The sequence below is a fragment of the Lynx canadensis genome, chromosome B1, assembly GCF_007474595.2.
Source record: "Lynx canadensis isolate LIC74 chromosome B1, mLynCan4.pri.v2, whole genome shotgun sequence".
Lineage (NCBI taxonomy): Eukaryota > Metazoa > Chordata > Mammalia > Carnivora > Felidae > Lynx > Lynx canadensis.
Window position 1 is genome coordinate 144,368,455 of NC_044306.2, and position 17,774 is coordinate 144,386,228.

The following is a 17,774-nucleotide window of genomic DNA, read 5'->3' on the forward strand; positions in this document are numbered from 1 at the left end:
TTTAAGAGTCAGTCTTATTTCCAGTGGATATTCCTTCCAGCTTTGTCAAAGATTAGTTGACTATATAGTTATGGGTCCATTTCCAGGTTTTCTATTTTATTCCATTGATCCATGTGTATATTTTTGTGCCTATCTCATACTGTCTTGATGACCTATAGCTTTGTAATACAGCTTGAAGTCTGAAATTGTTATGCCTCCAGCTTTGCTTTGCTTTTTCAAGAATGCTTTGGACTCTAAGGGTATTTTCTGGCTCCTACAAATTTTATGATTTGTTCTAGCCCTGTGAAACATGCTGGTGGTATTGTGATAGGGATTGCATTAAATGTGTAGATTGCTTTGGGTAGTATAGATATTTTAACAATATCTGTTCTTCTAATTCATGATCATGAAATGTTTTCCATTTCTATTTTGTCATCTTCAATTTCTTTCATAAGCTCTCTAGTTTTCAGAGTACAGATCTTTTTACCTCTTTGGTTAGGTTTATTCCTAGGTATCATATGGTTTTCTGTACAATTGTGAATGGGACTGATTACTTGATTTCCCTTTGTGCTGCTTCATTATTGATGGATAGAAATGCAACAGATTTATGTACGTTGATATATTCTGCAACTTTGCTGAATTCGTGTATCAGTTCTAGCAGTTTTTTGGTAGGGTCTTTCGGGTTTTCTACATAAGAATATCATGTCATTGTGAAAAATCAAAGTTTGACTTCTTACTTGCTAATTTGGATGCCTTTTCTTTCTTCCTGTTGTCTGATTGCTAAGGCTAGGACTTCCAGTATGATATTAAATAACAGGAGTGAGAGTGGACATCCCTGTCTTACTATGGGGCTTAGAGAAAAAGCTCTCAGGTTTTCCTCATTGAGGATAATATTAGCTGTGGGGCTTTTCAATATGGCTTTCATGATGTTGAGGTACATTCCATCTATCCCTACTTTCTTCAGAGTTTTTATCAAATATGGACACTGTATTTTGTCAAATGCTTTTTCTGCATCTATTGAGAAGATAATGTGTTTCTTACCTTTTATTAATGTGGTGTATCACATTGTTTGATTTGTGGATACTGAACCACCCCTGCAGCCCAGGAATAAATCCCACTTGACTATGGTAAATGGTTCTTTTAATGTGTTGTTGGACTCAATTTGCTAGTATCTTGTTGAGAATTTTTTCATACAGGTTTATCAGGGATGAATTCCCTGTAATTCTGCTTTAGTGGGGTTCTGGTCTCATTTTGAAATCAAGGTAAATGTGGCCTCATAGAATGAGTTTTGAAGTTTTACTTCCATTTATATTTTTTTGGAATAGTTTGAGAAGAGGTATTAACTCTTCTTCAAGTGTCCGGTGTAATTCCCCTGGGAAGTCATCTGGTCCTGGATTCTTGTTTGTTGGGAGCCTTTTGATTACTGATTTACCTTCTTTGCTGGTTACGGGTCTGTTCAAATTTCCTATTCTTCCTGTTTCAGTTTTGGCAGTTTGTATATTTAGGAACTTCTCCATTTCCTCCAGAATGCCCAATTTGTTGGCATGTAATTTTTCATAACATTCTCTTATGATTGTTTGTATTTCTATGGTGTTAGTTGTGATCTCTCCTCTTTTATTTGTGATTTTATCTATTTGGGTCCTTTCTCTCTCCTTTTTGATAAGTCTGGCTAGGGATTTACCAATTTTATTAATTCTTTCGAAGACCCAGCTCTTAGTTTCATTCATCTGTTCTACTGGGATTTTTTTCTATATCATTTTTTTTATCTTTATTATTTCCCATCTGATGGCTTTTCTAGGCTTTAATTTGCTGTTCCTTTTCTAGCTCCTTTAAGTGTAGGATTAGGTTGTTTTTTTGGACTTTTCTTGTTTCTTGATGTAGGCCTGTATTACTATATACTTCGCTCTTAGGATCACCTTTGTTGCATCCCAAAGGTTTTGGACTGTCATGTTTTCATTTTCATTTGCTTCCATGTACTTTTTAAATTTCTTATTTAATTTCCTGGTTAACCCATTCATTCTCCAGTTGGATGTTCTTTAACCTCCATGTATTTGTGGTCTTTCCAGAATTTTTCCTTGTGGTTGACTTCAAGTTTCATAGCACTGTGGTCTGAAAATATGTATGGTATGATCTCAATCTTTTTGTACTAGCTGAGGCCTGATTTGTGACCCAGGATGTGATCTACTCTGGAGAATGTTCCATATACACTCAAAAAGAATGTGTATTCTGCTGCTTTAGAATGAAATGTTCTGAATCTCCATTAAGCCCATCTGGTCCACTGTGTCATTCAAAGCCATTGTTTCCTTGCTGATTTTCTGCTTAGATGATCTGTCTATAACACCCATAGTAGGGGGTATTAAAGTCCCTTACTATTATTGTATTATTGTCAATGAGTTTCTTTGTATTTGTTATTGGTTTACACATATATGTATACATATATATATGTACATCCAAGTTAGTATATAGTGCAAAAATGATTTCAGGAGTAGAATCCAGTGATTCATCCCCTACATATAACATTCTGTGCTCATCTCAACAAGTGTTTTGGTAGTTTATATGTTTCTAGGAATTTGTCCATTTCTTCCAGATTGCCCAATTTATTGACATATAATTGCTCATAATAATCTCTTATTAATGTTTTTATTTCTTCAGTGTTAGTTGTGATCTGTCCTCTTTCATTCTTGATTTATTTGGGTCCTTTCCTTTTTCTTGAAAAATATATATATATTTTTAATGTTTATTTGAGAGGGGGAGGGGCAGAGAGGGAGGGAGACACAGAATTGGAAGCAGGCTCCAGGCTCTGAGTTGTCAGCACAGAGCCCAACGCGGGGCTTGAGCTCATGGACTGCGAGATCATGCCCTGAGCTGAAGTTGGACACTTAACTGAGTGAGCCACCCAGGCACCCCCTGGGTCCTTTCCTTTTTGATCAAACTGGCTAAGGGTTTATCAATTTTGTTAATTCTTAAACCAGCTCCCAGTTTCACTGATCTGTTCTGTTATTTTGATTTCGATAGCATTGATTTCTGCTCTAATCTTTATTATTTCCTATCTTCTTCTGGATTTGGGTTTTACTTGCTTTCTTTTTCCAGCTCTTTAAGGTGTAGGATTAGGTTGTGTATCTGAGACCTTTCTTCCTTCTTTAGGAAGGCCTGGATTGCTATATACTTCCCTCTTATGACTGCCTTTGCTGCATCCCAGAGGTTTTGGGCTGTTGTGTTATCATTTTCATTAGCTTCCATGTACTTTTTAATTTCTTCTTTAATTTCTTGGTTAACCCATTCATTCTTTAATAGGATGTTCTTTAATCTCCAAGCTATTTGTGGTTCTTCCAAATTTTTTCTTGTGGTTGATTTTGAGTTTCATAGCATTGTGGTCTGAACATACGCATGTCATGATCTTGATCTTTTTGTACTTCTTGAGGGTTGATTTGTGTCCCACTATGTGATCTACTCTGGAGAATGTTCCATGCGCACTCAAGAAGAATGTGTATTCCGCTGCTTTAGGATAAAATGTTCTGAATATATATTAAGTCCATCTGGTCCAATGTGTTGGTCAAAGCCATCGTTTCCTTGTTGATTTTCTGCTTAGATGATCTGTCCACTACTGTAAGTTGGGTGTTGAAGTCCCCTACTATTATGGTATTATTATCAATGAGTTTATGTTTTGATTGATTTCTATATTTGGGTGTTTCAAGTTTGAGGCATATGTATTTATAATTGTTAGCTCTTTTTGTTGGATAGACCCCTTTATTATGGTATGGTGCCCTTTTTCTTCTCTTTTTAGAGTCTTTGGTTTAAAATCTAACTGGTCTGATGTAACTATGGCTTCTCTGGCTCTTTTTGACATCTATTAGCATTAGAAATGGTTCTCAACTCCTCACTTTCAATCTGGCTGTGTCTTTAGTTCTAGGCAGCATATTGAGGGTCTTAATATTTTTATGCAATCTGATACCCTATGTCTTTTGATTGGAGCATTTAGTGCATTTACATTCAGTGATTATTAGGTAAGAATTTAGTGCCACTGTACTACCTCTAAAATCAGGGTTTCTGGAGATTTTCTCTGTTCCTTTCTAGTCTTTGTTGCTTTTGGCCTTTCTATCCTATTCAATGAGTCCTCTTTACTATTTATTGCAGGGCTGGTTTAATGGTCATGAACTCCTTTAGTTTTTGTTTGTCTGAGAAACTCTTTATCTCTCCTTCTATTCTGAATGACAGCCTTGATGGATAAAGGATTCTTGGCTTCATATTTTTCCCAGTCAGCATATTGAATATATCATGCCACTCCCTTCTGGCTTGCCAAGTTTCTGTGGCGAGATCTGTTGCTAACCTTTTTTGTCTTCTCTTGTAGGTTAGGGATTTCTTTTCCTTTGCTGCTTTCAGGATTCTTTGCTCATCTCCGTATTTTGCAAATTTTACTATGATATGTCCTGGTGTTGGCCTGCCTTTGTTGATTTTGATGGGAGTTCTCTGTGCCTTCTGGATTTGGATGTCTGTTTCCCTCCTCAGATGTGGGAAGTTTTCAACTATAATATGCTCAAATAAACCTTCTTCCCCTTTCCCCCTCTCTTCTTCTGGGACTCCTATGATACAAACGTTATAATGCTTTATGGAGACAATGAGTTCCATATGTATACATTCGTGATCCAATAATTTTCTTTTCATTTTCTTTTCAGCTTCATCATTTTTCATAATTTTATCTTTTCTTAAATGTTTATTTGTGAGAGAGAGAGAGAAAGAAGGAATGAGTAGGGGAGGCGCAAAGAGACAGAGAGACAGAAGATCTCAAGTGGGCTCTGTGCTGACAGCAGACAGCCCAATGCAGGGCTTGAACTCACAAACTTTGAGTTCATGACCTGAGTCAAAGTCCAACACTTAACTGACTGACCCACCCAGGCACCCCAATTATTTTATCTTCTGTATCAGTTATTCATTCCTCTGCTTCTCCATCCTGGTCATTACAGTCTGTTTAGCATCTCGGTTACTGCATTTTTTATTTAGGCTAGTTTTTAGGTCTTTTGATCTCCATGATAAAGGACTCCCTGGTGTCTTCTATACTTTTCTCAAGTCCAGGTAGTACCCTTATGACTGCTGTTTTAAATTGTGGTTCAGGCATATTACTTATACCTATTTTGATTAGATCCCTGCTCATGACCTCTTCTTGTTCTTTCTATTGGGAAGAATTCCTGCAGCTTGTCATTTTGTTTAGATCTCAGTCTTCTGTGTGTTAGGAAAGTCTGTTATGTTTCCTGCTCCTGAGAGCAAGAGCTGTATTAAGAAGTCATAGGCTGGGGGCGCCTGGGTGGCGCAGTCGGTTAAGCGTCCGACTTCAGCCAGGTCACGATCTCGCAGTCTGTGAGTTCGAGCCCCGCGTCGGGCTCTGGGCTGATGGCTCAGAGCCTGGAGCCTGTTTCCGATTCTGTGTCTCCCTCTCTCTCTGCCCCTCCCCCGTTCATGCTCTGTCTCTCTCTGTCCCAAAAATAAATAAACGTTGAAAAAAAAATTTTAAAAAAAATTAAAAAAAAAAAGAAGTCATAGGCTGTTCAGGGCTTCAGGATACACCTCAGGAAGTGTTTTTGGTATATGCTGTGTGCACTGTTGTGTTTTGGCTGTTCTTTTCCTTAGGTCAGTTCTCTGCAGTGCTTCTCCTTGCCTACAGTGGGAGTGTTTGGCCTTGTCTAGTGTGTAGAAAATTTTAACCCTGTGTGTTTTTATCTGCTTGTTTAAAAAGGCTAGATCCTTGGGCACCTGGGGTGGCTCAGTCGGTTGAGTGTCTGACTTTGGCTCAAGTCATGATCTCACGGTTCGTGAGCTCGAGCCCCGCATCGGGCTCTGTGCTGACAGCTCAGAGCCTGGAGCCTGCTTCGGATTCCGTGTTTCCCTCTCTCTGCTCCTGCCCTGCTCACACTCTGTCTGTCTCTCAGAAAGTAAATAAACATTAAAAAAAAATACTTAAAAAAAAAAAGGCTAGATCCTATTTCCCCTAGAGCTGAAGCTTTGAAGCATTCTATGGTTAGTAGACTTGGTACTTGTGCTGGTCTTCTGGGGTAGGGGCCCACTGGTGCTCTGGCTCTCAAGTCCACAGTTAAAAAAAAAAAAAAGACATTCAGAGTACAGGGAGGCAAGGGCTTGGAATAAGCACCTCAAGCTTCCACTAGTTTCTGTGCCTCTCTCTGAAGCCCACTGGTGCTGACAGGAGGGGTTAAAAATGGTGTCAGCCTATTCTCATGACCAGAGAGGGGAGTGTGCACCTGCTGCTGCTCAGGAAGCCCTCACAGAAGGCGAACAATCTCCCTTCTGGTGTCTCAGGCTTCCATCAGATACCTGCCTTCACCTTTTCTAAAACAGCCTACCTGTAATTATTACTTTGAGAGGTTTTGTCCCTGAGATCCCATTAGCTGTTTCTAGATAGCAGCAGAGGATGCTGGTTAGATTCCAGTTTAGCATTAAATCTATACAATCATTTGCAGTGGCCTTTGTCAGAGCTCTCCAAAGAAATCGTGCCTGTGAGCCTCCACAAATGTCTCTCCTTGTGGCTGGTTTGAACATTAACTTGCTGTGCAGCCTCTGCCTGACCTTGTGGGGATGCCCACAGTGGCATGCATATTCCTCTCTTCCCTCCTCACAGGAGCTCATATTGCACTTCCACATGCAGATCTGAGCCCTGGCTCATTCTTAGTCAACCCAACGGCTCCACCCATTTTGTTCTTTATAATCCAATTCACAACCAACTCTGTGGGTTCCACTGCCCATCTTTTGTCTATCAACCAGATATCAGTGATTAATTTGGCATATAGCTAATGCAGCCAGGGCTTCTGTGTAACCAATGCCTCCACAAATGGCATTTGGCTGAATGCATCAGGAGCACCAAAAGTGGTATCATTTTGTCAGCCTAGCTTCAAATGGGTTTCTTGGCTATAATGTGGTTTAGGTGAACAGGTTTTGGGGTGGGTGGTGGGGTCCTAACTTGTAGCATTCACTGATTTCCATGGTAAAACTCTCAACCATGGTTAACTTCAAACTCCTGTGATATATGAGGAACTGGGAAGAGATGTATGCCCACAATCAGCTCCCAAGAGCTGGTATGAACCAGCTCTAACTGGCTTGGTTTTTGGACAGATCCATTGTATGGTTGATGAGGGGAATGGGTACTTTTCCCCCGCAATGCAAATTTACTCGCTCTAGTCTTCATCTGTCCTCTTAAGGTGAATAGTTTCACTGACTTGCAACTCAGGTCCAGGATTAGGGTGAGGCAAATGAGGTGCCTATGAGTGCAAAATTTAAAAGGCACTTACTCAGGATCATGCAAGTTTGCAGATGGCACAAGTGTATGATCCTAAGAATAAGGACCTTCCTTAAATTTTGTGCCCCAGGCACCTCAATGACCACACAGTTTCTGCCATTAAATCAAAAGCAGATCAGCCTCCCACCCTGGCATGATGTCTTATCAGCGCTTCCCTACCTGTTCTTTTTTATCTCATAGTGCCTTGGACATACTGAATCAAAGTCTAAAAGTCTATCCCACTTCTGAAGCCCTACTGTAATACTCATTCTGCTTCATCAGTGGTTCTGGTTTTGGGTTCAGCTAGACCGTCACACTGCTAAGACCCAAAAAGGCTCTCCTCCCACCTGTTTACTTAGTTTGGCAGAAGAATAGAAGGCAAGGAACACTGCACACTATTTAGCAGCAGGGCAGCAGCAGATACATACCTTTGGCGCAAGTCCTCACAGCTGCCCAAGGCTATTCTTTAATCCCAGAATTATAGCTCAGGTACAAGGAAACACATTTATACAAGTGGTTAGAGGAACCATTCTAGTTTAGTAGCCTCATGCCACATAAAGACGATGATATCTTTGAGACCAGTCCATGAGTGCAGTTTCAGGACTCAGCAAGAAAAACACCTGGGTATGTCATACCACATTCAGGAATGCCCAAAACTATGGCTTCCCCCAAGTATTTATAGTTTATTCACAACCCTCCCAGCTCAGATGCATTTTTACCAATCAAGGGCTATGTTTACCCTTACACAGTGTTCCATGTTTACACAGCTGCCATTCGACCTTCAACAGATTACAGAGAAACAGTGTGAGGAGAAGAGCAACAGGAGGTCATTCCCACAGGATAATGGAGAAAGGGTTTTGTTAACCTTTCACTCACATACACCAAGCCACAACATCATTAAATTTCAGAATGCTGGGGATAAAGAAAACATTGTAAAACCATCCAGAGAAAAGAAATAAGGTCTCATTCAAAGCTTTAGTAATTAGAATGGCTTCATACTTTTTAACAGCAGCATCAGAAACCAGAAGACAATGGAAGAATAACTCCAAAATTCCAAGGAAGATATTTCCAAAACAGAAATAGAAACCTATACAAACTATTATTCAAGCCTATAAGTAGACTTTACAAATATGTAAAGTCTTAAAAATTTCCCTCAATGTCCCTTTTCTCAGAAAACTTTTAGAGAACCCATACCCCTGCCAAACAAAGGAGTAATTCAAGAAAGAGGAAAAAAATCTAAGATATAGAGGACTCCTCACAGGGAAGAAGCAAAAGAAAGTCTCAATAATTGTGAGGAGAGATTTTAGACTATTCAATAGCAGGCCTAAAGAGTATATCACAGACCAGTTTGATGGGAGAATCCAGAAGGAGTATATTCAAAAAAAAAAAAAAACCCATAAGAGTGTCTGATATGTCTGATGTATTAAGAAGAGATTTATATTTCAGGGCACCTGGGTGGCTCAGTCAGTTAAGTGTCTGACTTCAGCTCAAGTCATGATCTCATGGTTCATGAGTTTGAGTCCCACATCTGGCTCTGGGGCAGCTCGGAGCCTAGAGCCTGCTTTGGATTCTGTATCTTCCTCTCTCTGCCCCTCCCCTGCTCGCACTCTCTCGCTCTCTCTCTCTCAAAAATAAACATTAAAAAAAATTTTTTTTATAACAACAAAAAGAAGAGATTTATATTTCTAAGGATTTGGGGATGAATTATTGATGGGATACTAAAAACTAAGGATACAAAAAAACTAATAACTCTGGGTAAAAGAGGTATTTAAAAAGGTACCAGTCTTTACTACAGTGGAAGACTGGAAAGGGGACATACACAAACACTGAGGAGGAGGATGGTGGTTATCACATATGTTTGGTTTACTGCTATAAGAGCTATTTCAAACTCCCTTCTCTCTTGCCTCCCTACCCTTGAGAGGAAAAGCTAATTACCTTCTTTCCATATTTTTCTTCAAGTTATAAATTACCAAGTAGCTATTCTGGTTAATGATACAGAATCAGAAATCTACTAGCAGTTTCTGGGAAAGCTTTTACTTTCCTTATTAAACAGGCAGATTTAGCGGCCATCCGGATCCCTTCCCTTTCTTTTTGTCTTGAACATGGATTGAGGCCTACAGCTGCAACAGTCACACTGCAAATACGAATCCATAAACCCAACATGCTAAGATTGGTGGAACAGAATAGAGTCTGAATTACTGATGATGTAACTGATGAGGTCTAAAAATCTAACAATCAAGAGATAACATTCTGAAGCCTGTTAATTAAAAACTTTGGCGGAAAAATTAAAAATCGATACCACTGAGGAGTGAAAATTGGGGACAGGGAGTGGTGGGGCAGGGAGCTGCTATTTTTCATTGTAAGCCTTACAAGCAGGATTATGGACCAGGTACTTCTTTGTTAGCAGGACTGTTCTGTGCATTTTGTTTAGAAATGTCCTTGGCATCTACCCATCAGATACTACTAGTAGCAACTAGGGATAACCGTGACAATCAAAAAATTCTAGTTATTGCCAAATGACCCAGCAGGGCAAAACTGCCCCTGGTTGAGAACCGGAGCCCTACAGTATTTTATTTCTTTAACCTTCTAGACTGCTAGAAATGTATTCTTTTGATAAAATTACATTTCAGGAAAAAAAAAAAAAACCTAATTATACGAAAGGAGGTAGACTGAAGACCATCAGCATCATTTCTCTTTTAAAATACCTTAAAGTTTCTTTTCTGACCTTTCCCTGGGGCTAAGAATCCCATTCCTTCCCTTCCAGACAAGCACAGAGAGAACAGAGATACTTACCACCTAGAAATGCACACTCGTAATGGCTGCAGGTCTTGTTTGTGCTTTGAAGGATAAGGTTATTGCTGGTCCCATCCTGTGACACGTTAAAAATCTCATTCAGAGGTATTAAAATAATTCTTTCACTTTCTTTATCAAAAAAATTTTCAATGGCAACTCCAAAGCACGCGTGGATGGTTAACAGAATGTGTTGGTCATCAGGAGCTTGAGGCTTGGCTGAATATGCCAGAGTGAAATGGCCCAATCTGGCTTGGTTGAGCCCTCCAAATTTAAATGAGGTGTCCCGGCTTATACTATACACCACATTTTTGTAACTTTCCTCACAAGGTCTTCTCAGCAACTGCAGGGCTTTTGTCAGGTAAAAATGAAAAGCTTTGAACTGGAAGTCATAGACATATTCTTTTCGAGAGAGACCAGCCATCCTCACAGCTTCATTGAACATACGGTAAAAAGCAGTCTGCTCTCGAGCTTCCGAAACATACGCCATCAGTGCTATTCCATGGTTATCTTTAAAACTCATAGGGAGAAAGATCTGCGTCTTCCTGGCTTCCCACTTCACTTCTGCATTTTCCCACACAGCCTTCAAGAGTGCATGGCTTGCTTTTTCCTCCTTGAGCAGCTGGGGAACATATTTGACTTCCATTCTGTCAGTGCATTTCAGGTATTCATCATCAAATGCATTTTCTGCCATGTCTAACATTTCAGCCTTCACCTTCAAAAGGAAAAGGAAAAGGAAATTAACACCCTTGAAAGAAGATATTTGCTGTATATCATTGTCGCTCATTTACTGTCCCCACCCTCTCATGCCCTGCCTAGAATTTCTCCCTTGCTTAGAAAACAACTTTGGACATGACTTTTATGTAGGAAGTATATTCCATTGCTACTGATAACTCCTCTCAGCTGTGACCTATTTGTATTAAATAGTAAATGTGAGCAGTGAGAAGTATGGCAACAATTATGCCTGTAACTCATTCATTTGAACCTTATGATGCAGAGGAAAGAATGAGTGTGAAAGTGAAGAAATGAGTGGCAGTCCTGGTTTTGAACAATATTCTTAGCTAGATTGCCTCAACTCCTTAAGACTGCTAAATGAATCAAATATCACGTGTGAAATACTATATATGATAAACACATAATTGTAAATATTCCTTCTCCCTTGTCTATGTGGTTTGAGTAGGACTGATTCTGCACCTTTGGCTCCAATGATAAGCAATGATGCAGATTTAAAAACCAGGGCACTCGCAGCGGGGAGGAAAAAAGCTTTCTTCCTCTGTATTCATAAGCTCTAAGGATAATATTGGCTTCAGGCAGTCAACAGTTATCCTTTTAGTTCCATGGAGAATCCTGTTTACAAATAAAGCCAACAAAGGAAGCTTTGCAGAGCTAAAAGGTAGAGAGACAAGGCCCTGATAACATTAATTAAGGACCTGGGTCTAGCTGTACCTGAAGACTTTATTCTACCTCAGTTATAAGTATCAATATATTCCCTATTTGCTTTAGCTAGTTTGAATAGGGTTTCTGTCATATACAATTGAAAAGGGCCTAATATATCTTTTTTTTTTTTTTTAATTTTTTTTTTCAACGTTTATTTATTTTTGGGACAGAGAGAGACAGAGCATGAACGGGGGAGGGGCAGAGAGAGAGGGAGACACAGAATCGGAAACAGGCTCCAGGCTCTGAGCCATCAGCCCAGAGCCTGACGCGGGGCTCGAACTCACGGACCGCGAGATCGTGACCTGGCTGAAGTCGGACGCCCAACCGACTGCGCCACCCAGGCGCCCCGGCCTAATATATCTTTAAATGATACATATAACATAATAAGCAGGGTGGTGAAATGTAATTAGCACTAGCCTAGAGCCAGACAGATCTGAGTTCAAATTCCATAAATAGGTCTAGTTGGATATGAGAAAGTTACTCGATATTTCTGAGCTTCAATTATTTCATCTAAAGGAAATAATATCTTAACTGCAAAACTGTCGTGTAAAGAATTAATGACAAAATGAATATATGCAAAGCCCCTACCCACAATGCCTACCACATACTAAGCCTTCAAGAAACTGTGGTTATCTTCATTATTTTATGATAGGAATACATGAACTACTATATGTTCCTCAAGGATTTGTATCACATTTACCTTTTCAATTCCAAGCTTCTAGCATAGCAACTAGCAAAATATTCAAGTGAACTAAATGAAAACCCTGTACTCTGGCCTATAGATCAAAACACAGAATGAGCAAATATGCCCACGGACACCATTTAAGGATATCTACAAACAAAAGGATAATGCCCTTACCATTTTCTCTTTCCACTATCCTATACTTGCAATAGTACATTGGCTACATAAGCTGCAACCTAAGCTGGAGACCTCAGTTGAAACGTTAAAAAGATCCTTAGCCAGGGGCTGTTAAAGCTGCATCCTCCACGTGAATGAGTCTTATAAAGTGTGTGAGTAGTGTGTGTGCATGAAAGTTTGTGGTGGGGTGAGGGAAAGAGTTAAGGGCAGGGAGGGAGGGGGAGGGGAGAGAGGGAGAGAGGGAGAGAGGGAGAGAGAAAGAGAGAGAGAGAGAGAGAGAGAGAGAGAGAAATAATCGATTTAAGAAAGCAAAATAGATAACCCAGGTTGGCTATTCGCTTCCTAACATCACTCTTCTCTCCCTCACAAACTTCTTAAAAGAAATGTCTACCCTTGTCATCTCCATTTCATTTCCACTCGTATCTCAATCCTTCCTAATCTGGCTTATCATTCCCATTCCTCCACCCAAACAGCTCTCATTAAATTTCATATATTGGAAATAAATAAATAAATAAATAAATATCAAAAAAAGAAAAAAAAAAAGGAACACCTCTTATATTCTTTTGAAGACCCAACATATCCTACTAGCCATTAAATGCTGGAGTTTCTTAGGGATACTTTTTTTTTTTAATGTTTATTTATTTTTGAGAGACAGAGAGAGAGCATGAGCAGGGGAGGGGCACAGAGAGAGAGAGAGAGGGAAACACAGAATCAGAAGCAGGCTCCAAGCTTCGAGCTGTCAGCACAGAGCCTGACGTGGGGCTCGAACTCATGAACCGCAAGATCATGACCTGAGCCGAAGTGAGATGCTTAACCGACTGAGCCACCCAGGAGCTCCTGGGATACTTATTTTTTAACTCTCAACTCTACTCTTAGGCAATTGTATACATGTCCATAGTTTCAATTATCATCTAAATACCTCTGACCTGTCCTTGTAAGTGCCAAACCTGTATTATCAACTGCCTACTTAGTAATTCCACTTGAATTGCTCAAAGACCCTTCAAATGTTAATAGTCTAAGACCAAACTTATAATCTTACTGACTACAACCACCAACAACAACCTGGTCCGTACACAGAACCATCTATTCATTTTTTAGTTTTCCCAGATATGCTCCTCCCAGTCACCCTCTGGAATCACTCCATCACTAAGACCTAACAAACTTCTCCAGAGTGTTTTCTGTATGCCAATCACGAAGTGTTCACATATATTAATGAACTCATTTAATCTTCATGGCAACCCTGTGAGGTAGGTACTGTTATAGTCCCTTCTTAAGGATGAGGAAAGTAAGACAGATTAACCTGTCTGAAATTGAGATTTGAAGCCAGGAAATCTGGCCCCAGAATCTGTCCTTTTAAACAAAATGTCCTGTTTCCAGTGATAAAAACCACTGACACTGACGCAGCTCTTTCAGAAGACTTTAGTTTTCTCCTTGTAACAACTCTTATGAAAGGATAGACAGACAATTCATAACACCACTTTACAAATGAAGAGACTGTGCTAGCATCAGAAACTGTCTTTATTACCAGCTACAAAATATTCTTCTGGGGAAGTCCTTGAGACCCCTGAACTCCTGGGTCTGTCGGTCAGTTTCCTGATGTGGGAATTTGAGCTACAGGAGATCAAATCACTGCCATCTCCTACCCAAGAAAGGTACTTTTCTCTGCAGCACAGAACGTACCACAAGGTATCTTGGGCACCGATGCCTGATTTATCTTCAAGACTTAACATATTATAAGACAGCACACCATGAAATGACTTCCCACATTCCTCACATCATATCAGAGGCACATCATATCATATCCAGTATGTTCCAGTCTTTTCCGCATGCCTCTAACCAGTCTCCACAGGTTTAATTTTAGACATCCAGTCTTTCTGGCCCAAGGCCACAGTTGATTGTGTGTTCTGTACAGTGAGTGCCTTGAGCAGTGAAAAAGTTCACAAGTGCCACCACCATTCAGGGACAACTGAATGGACATTAAGGGACATGTCCAAAAGGCTACATGAACACACTGATTATATTTTCTTCCTCTGATTCATCCACTGAAACAAAATCCCAAACTAAGGAATTTAATTACCTCAAATTTCCTACAAAAATATTATTAAAAATGTGGAAATGGCCTGAATGTTCACAAAAAGAAATTGGTTAAACAAATTACAGAACATTCACAGAACACACATGAAAATTATGTTACAAAACAATGTTAAAAATGCATAGCAAAACCCCAGGGAGATACCACTTCACATCCATTAGAATGGCCATAATAATGGGGGGGGGGGGGGAGGGAAATTAATGTTGGCAAAGATGTAGAGAAACTGAACCCTCATACATTGCTGGTAGGAATATAAAATAGTGCAGCCACAGTGGAAAACAGTTTGGCAGTTCTCAAATATTAAAACATAAAGTTACCGGGGCACCTGGGTGGCTCAGTCGGTTAAGCGGCCGACTTCGGCTCAGGTCATAATCTCACGGTCTGTGAGTTTGAGCCCTGCGTCGGGCTCTGTGCTGACAGCTCAGAGCCTGGAGCCTGTTTCAGATTCTGTGTCTCCCTCTCTCTGACCCTCCCCCGTTCATGCTCTGTCTCTCTCTGTCTCAAAAATAAATAAACGTTAAAAAAAAATTTAAAAAAACAAACAAAAAAAAACCCCATAAAGTTACCATATGACCCAGAAATTTTACTCACAGGTATATATCCAAGAGAACTGAAAACATGTTCACGTGAAAGTTCATGAAAATTCAGAGCAGGATTATTCATTCATAAAAGCCAAAAAGTGAGAACCCAAATGTCCATCAATATATAAATGGAGAAACAAAATGTGGCATAATCACACAATGGAATTACTCAGCTCTAAAAAGTAATGAAGTCTAGTATATGCTACAACATGAATGAACCTTGAAAACAATACACTAGGTGAAAGAAGCCCCACCAAGGGCCAGATACTGCATGATTCCATTCAGGTTAAATTTTCAGAATAGGCAAATCCAAAGAAACAGAAAGTAGATTAATGGCTGCCAGCGGATGCTGGGAAGAGGGAATTGGGACTGACTGCTAATAGCTACAGGGCTTCTTTTTGGGGTGATGGGAATGTTCTGTAATGAGATAATGGTGATCATTGTACAACATAGTGAATTTACGAAAACCACCATATATTATGCACTTTAAAAGTGTGCTTTTTTAATGACATGTGAATTATTCCTCAATTTAAAAAATCATACTGAAGCACAGGCAACAGAATATACAATGATTCCACAGACAAGGGATCAGAATATTAAATTCAAAAATAACATTTTAATAATTTAACATATTTTAAAGAAGAGACTTCAAATCATTAGGCATTCAGTAGCGATGTGAAGCAAGCATGGTGGGGAAAGAAATCAAATGAGATATCAGTCTCATATATACATAAAAATATGTTACAGAATGCTCGAAGATTCAACTGCAAAAAATAAAATCATGAAAGTACTATCAGAAAAAAAGAACACTAGATGTGAGAAAATGGTCATTACGTAGTTCCATAAAATACACATAACCAAACACTGCACTGTCGTCTTATTTGAACCAAATACATATTTTAAGAATATTTAGTGACAAAGACATTTGTAGCACAGTAGTAACTTAAAAAGCAAAAAAACAGTATGCACACTGTGAACCCATTTTTCTAAATTACACACACACACACACATACACACAGAAAAAAACCAAGAAGACTATATACCAACAGATTAAGACTCTTTCCCTCTGAGTAGAGGGACTGTGGATGATTTTCAGTTTCCTCTGTTTGCTTAATTTTAATTTTTTCAACTTTCTACAGTCAGCCTGTATCAAAGTGTAAAATGAAAAAATAAAAGCTACTTGTAAAAAACAAGTTTACCTATTCTATCCGCTCTCATTTCCATCATCAACCCACATGGATGCCTCAGGCAACATTATATCAAGAGTTCCCATTCCAATGACCACATACTTCCCATTCCAAACATTACCTGGAAAATGTCCATTAGAATCACCGCTGCCAGCAGCATGGTGACCATATCAAAATGTCCTGTCTTCATTTTTCTCTTCTAAATTAAAAGGGAGAAATTCCAATTTAGTTGTCTTAAAAAAAGAGGTTTAGGTATGTACAGCAGGATGACACACTATATATATTTTCATTCACGGTGAGAGTATCATGATGGTCAGGAAGTGATCATCAGTAAGTTTCCAATGGCTGTAAGGGCCATTATAATTTGTCTGGTGGTCTAACACTCTCATTCTACAGATGAGGAAGCAAAAGCTCCAAGAACTTTAGCAATTTGCTCAAAATTAAATCTATCCATTTCCAGTCATGTTGTCTCTTCTACCATAGTCAGTCACTGGTAGTCATAATTTCTTCCTGTCTCTAAGTTTCTCCTCAGCATACACAAGAAATAATATAAACTAAAAATCACCATTTTAGATTGGTGATCTCCAAGTTCCCAGTTTCCAAAAGGTCTCCAGTAGTTACTGTCCATGCACATCATGCATTCTCTTAACGTCTTTGCAAACCAAGTCACACATATTTGGGTAGGATGGAAGGAATGACGAGCCCAGTAGTGGTACAAACCAGAGAGTTACCAAGGGGTCCTCCTTCCCGCAAATATTTACATTCAAAAGAAGCTCAAGGATAAAACAAGTGTCTTGCATACATTGCTGATGGTGGGAATGAAAATAAGAAAAAACTTGGTAAGCAACAATTCTAATAAGATTATACAACTCTATTGGCCATATGCCCAATCCTTGTCCCGATGTTTATGAGACTGAAAGGGGGTAAACAGGAGGGTAAGAGGCCCTCAAGAGCTGAAGCTCTCTCACAGCCATTAAATGAGTCAATTAAAGGTTGGTCTACAGTTCCTTCCACATACCTACAACAAAGTTGACATTACTGGAACTGAACCGAGACCTCTATTTTATCCTACCATTCACCATATTCTGGCATCTGCAAATGGGAATGAAAAGCACGGGGGAAAGGAAAGTCTTCCCTTTGGCCCCACATTCCTATTTTTATTCAGGAGCAGCTTCTTTCACTAGAGATATTAACATATACTACCAAAATGTCACTTCTGTGTTAAACTTCACTTTCTAAAAATGATTCAAAATATAATACTTGATAGATAATTGTCATGAGGCAGTATGTGCCAAGCAAGCTCTGAATTAGGGTTTTCTTGAAAATTCTTTACTTCCGTAGTTTGAGTGTAAATAAGTCAAAATGTTTACCTGGCTTTTCTTTTTCTGCCTGTGGAGGAAGTTTAAATGATGCTAGGTCTCAAACTGTTTCCCCACTCTTTCAGTTGTGGTAAGCGTGTCTTCAGGATAGGAGGTTGTTGACAGTGAGAGCTGAGAAGGGAATACTTTTCTTTTTATAAACACCCCCAGCAGTAGCCTGGCAGTGGCACATTACCCCATTTGTGTCCTGC

At 39.4% G+C, this 17,774-nt stretch overlaps 1 protein-coding gene across 1 annotated transcript in view; it reads right to left on the reverse strand.

Annotated features, from left to right (window-relative positions):
- The window catches only part of ART3 (ADP-ribosyltransferase 3 (inactive)), a 34,372-nt gene extending 17,969 nt beyond the window's left edge, over window positions 1-16,403 (reverse strand). The window contains 2 exon segments of the mRNA XM_030313650.1: window positions 10,052-10,763; window positions 16,326-16,403. Of these exon segments, the coding sequence (XP_030169510.1) occupies window positions 10,052-10,763; window positions 16,326-16,394 (781 nt within the window). The 5' untranslated portion in view covers window positions 16,395-16,403.
- Between the last annotated feature and the right edge of the window lie 1,371 nt (window positions 16,404-17,774).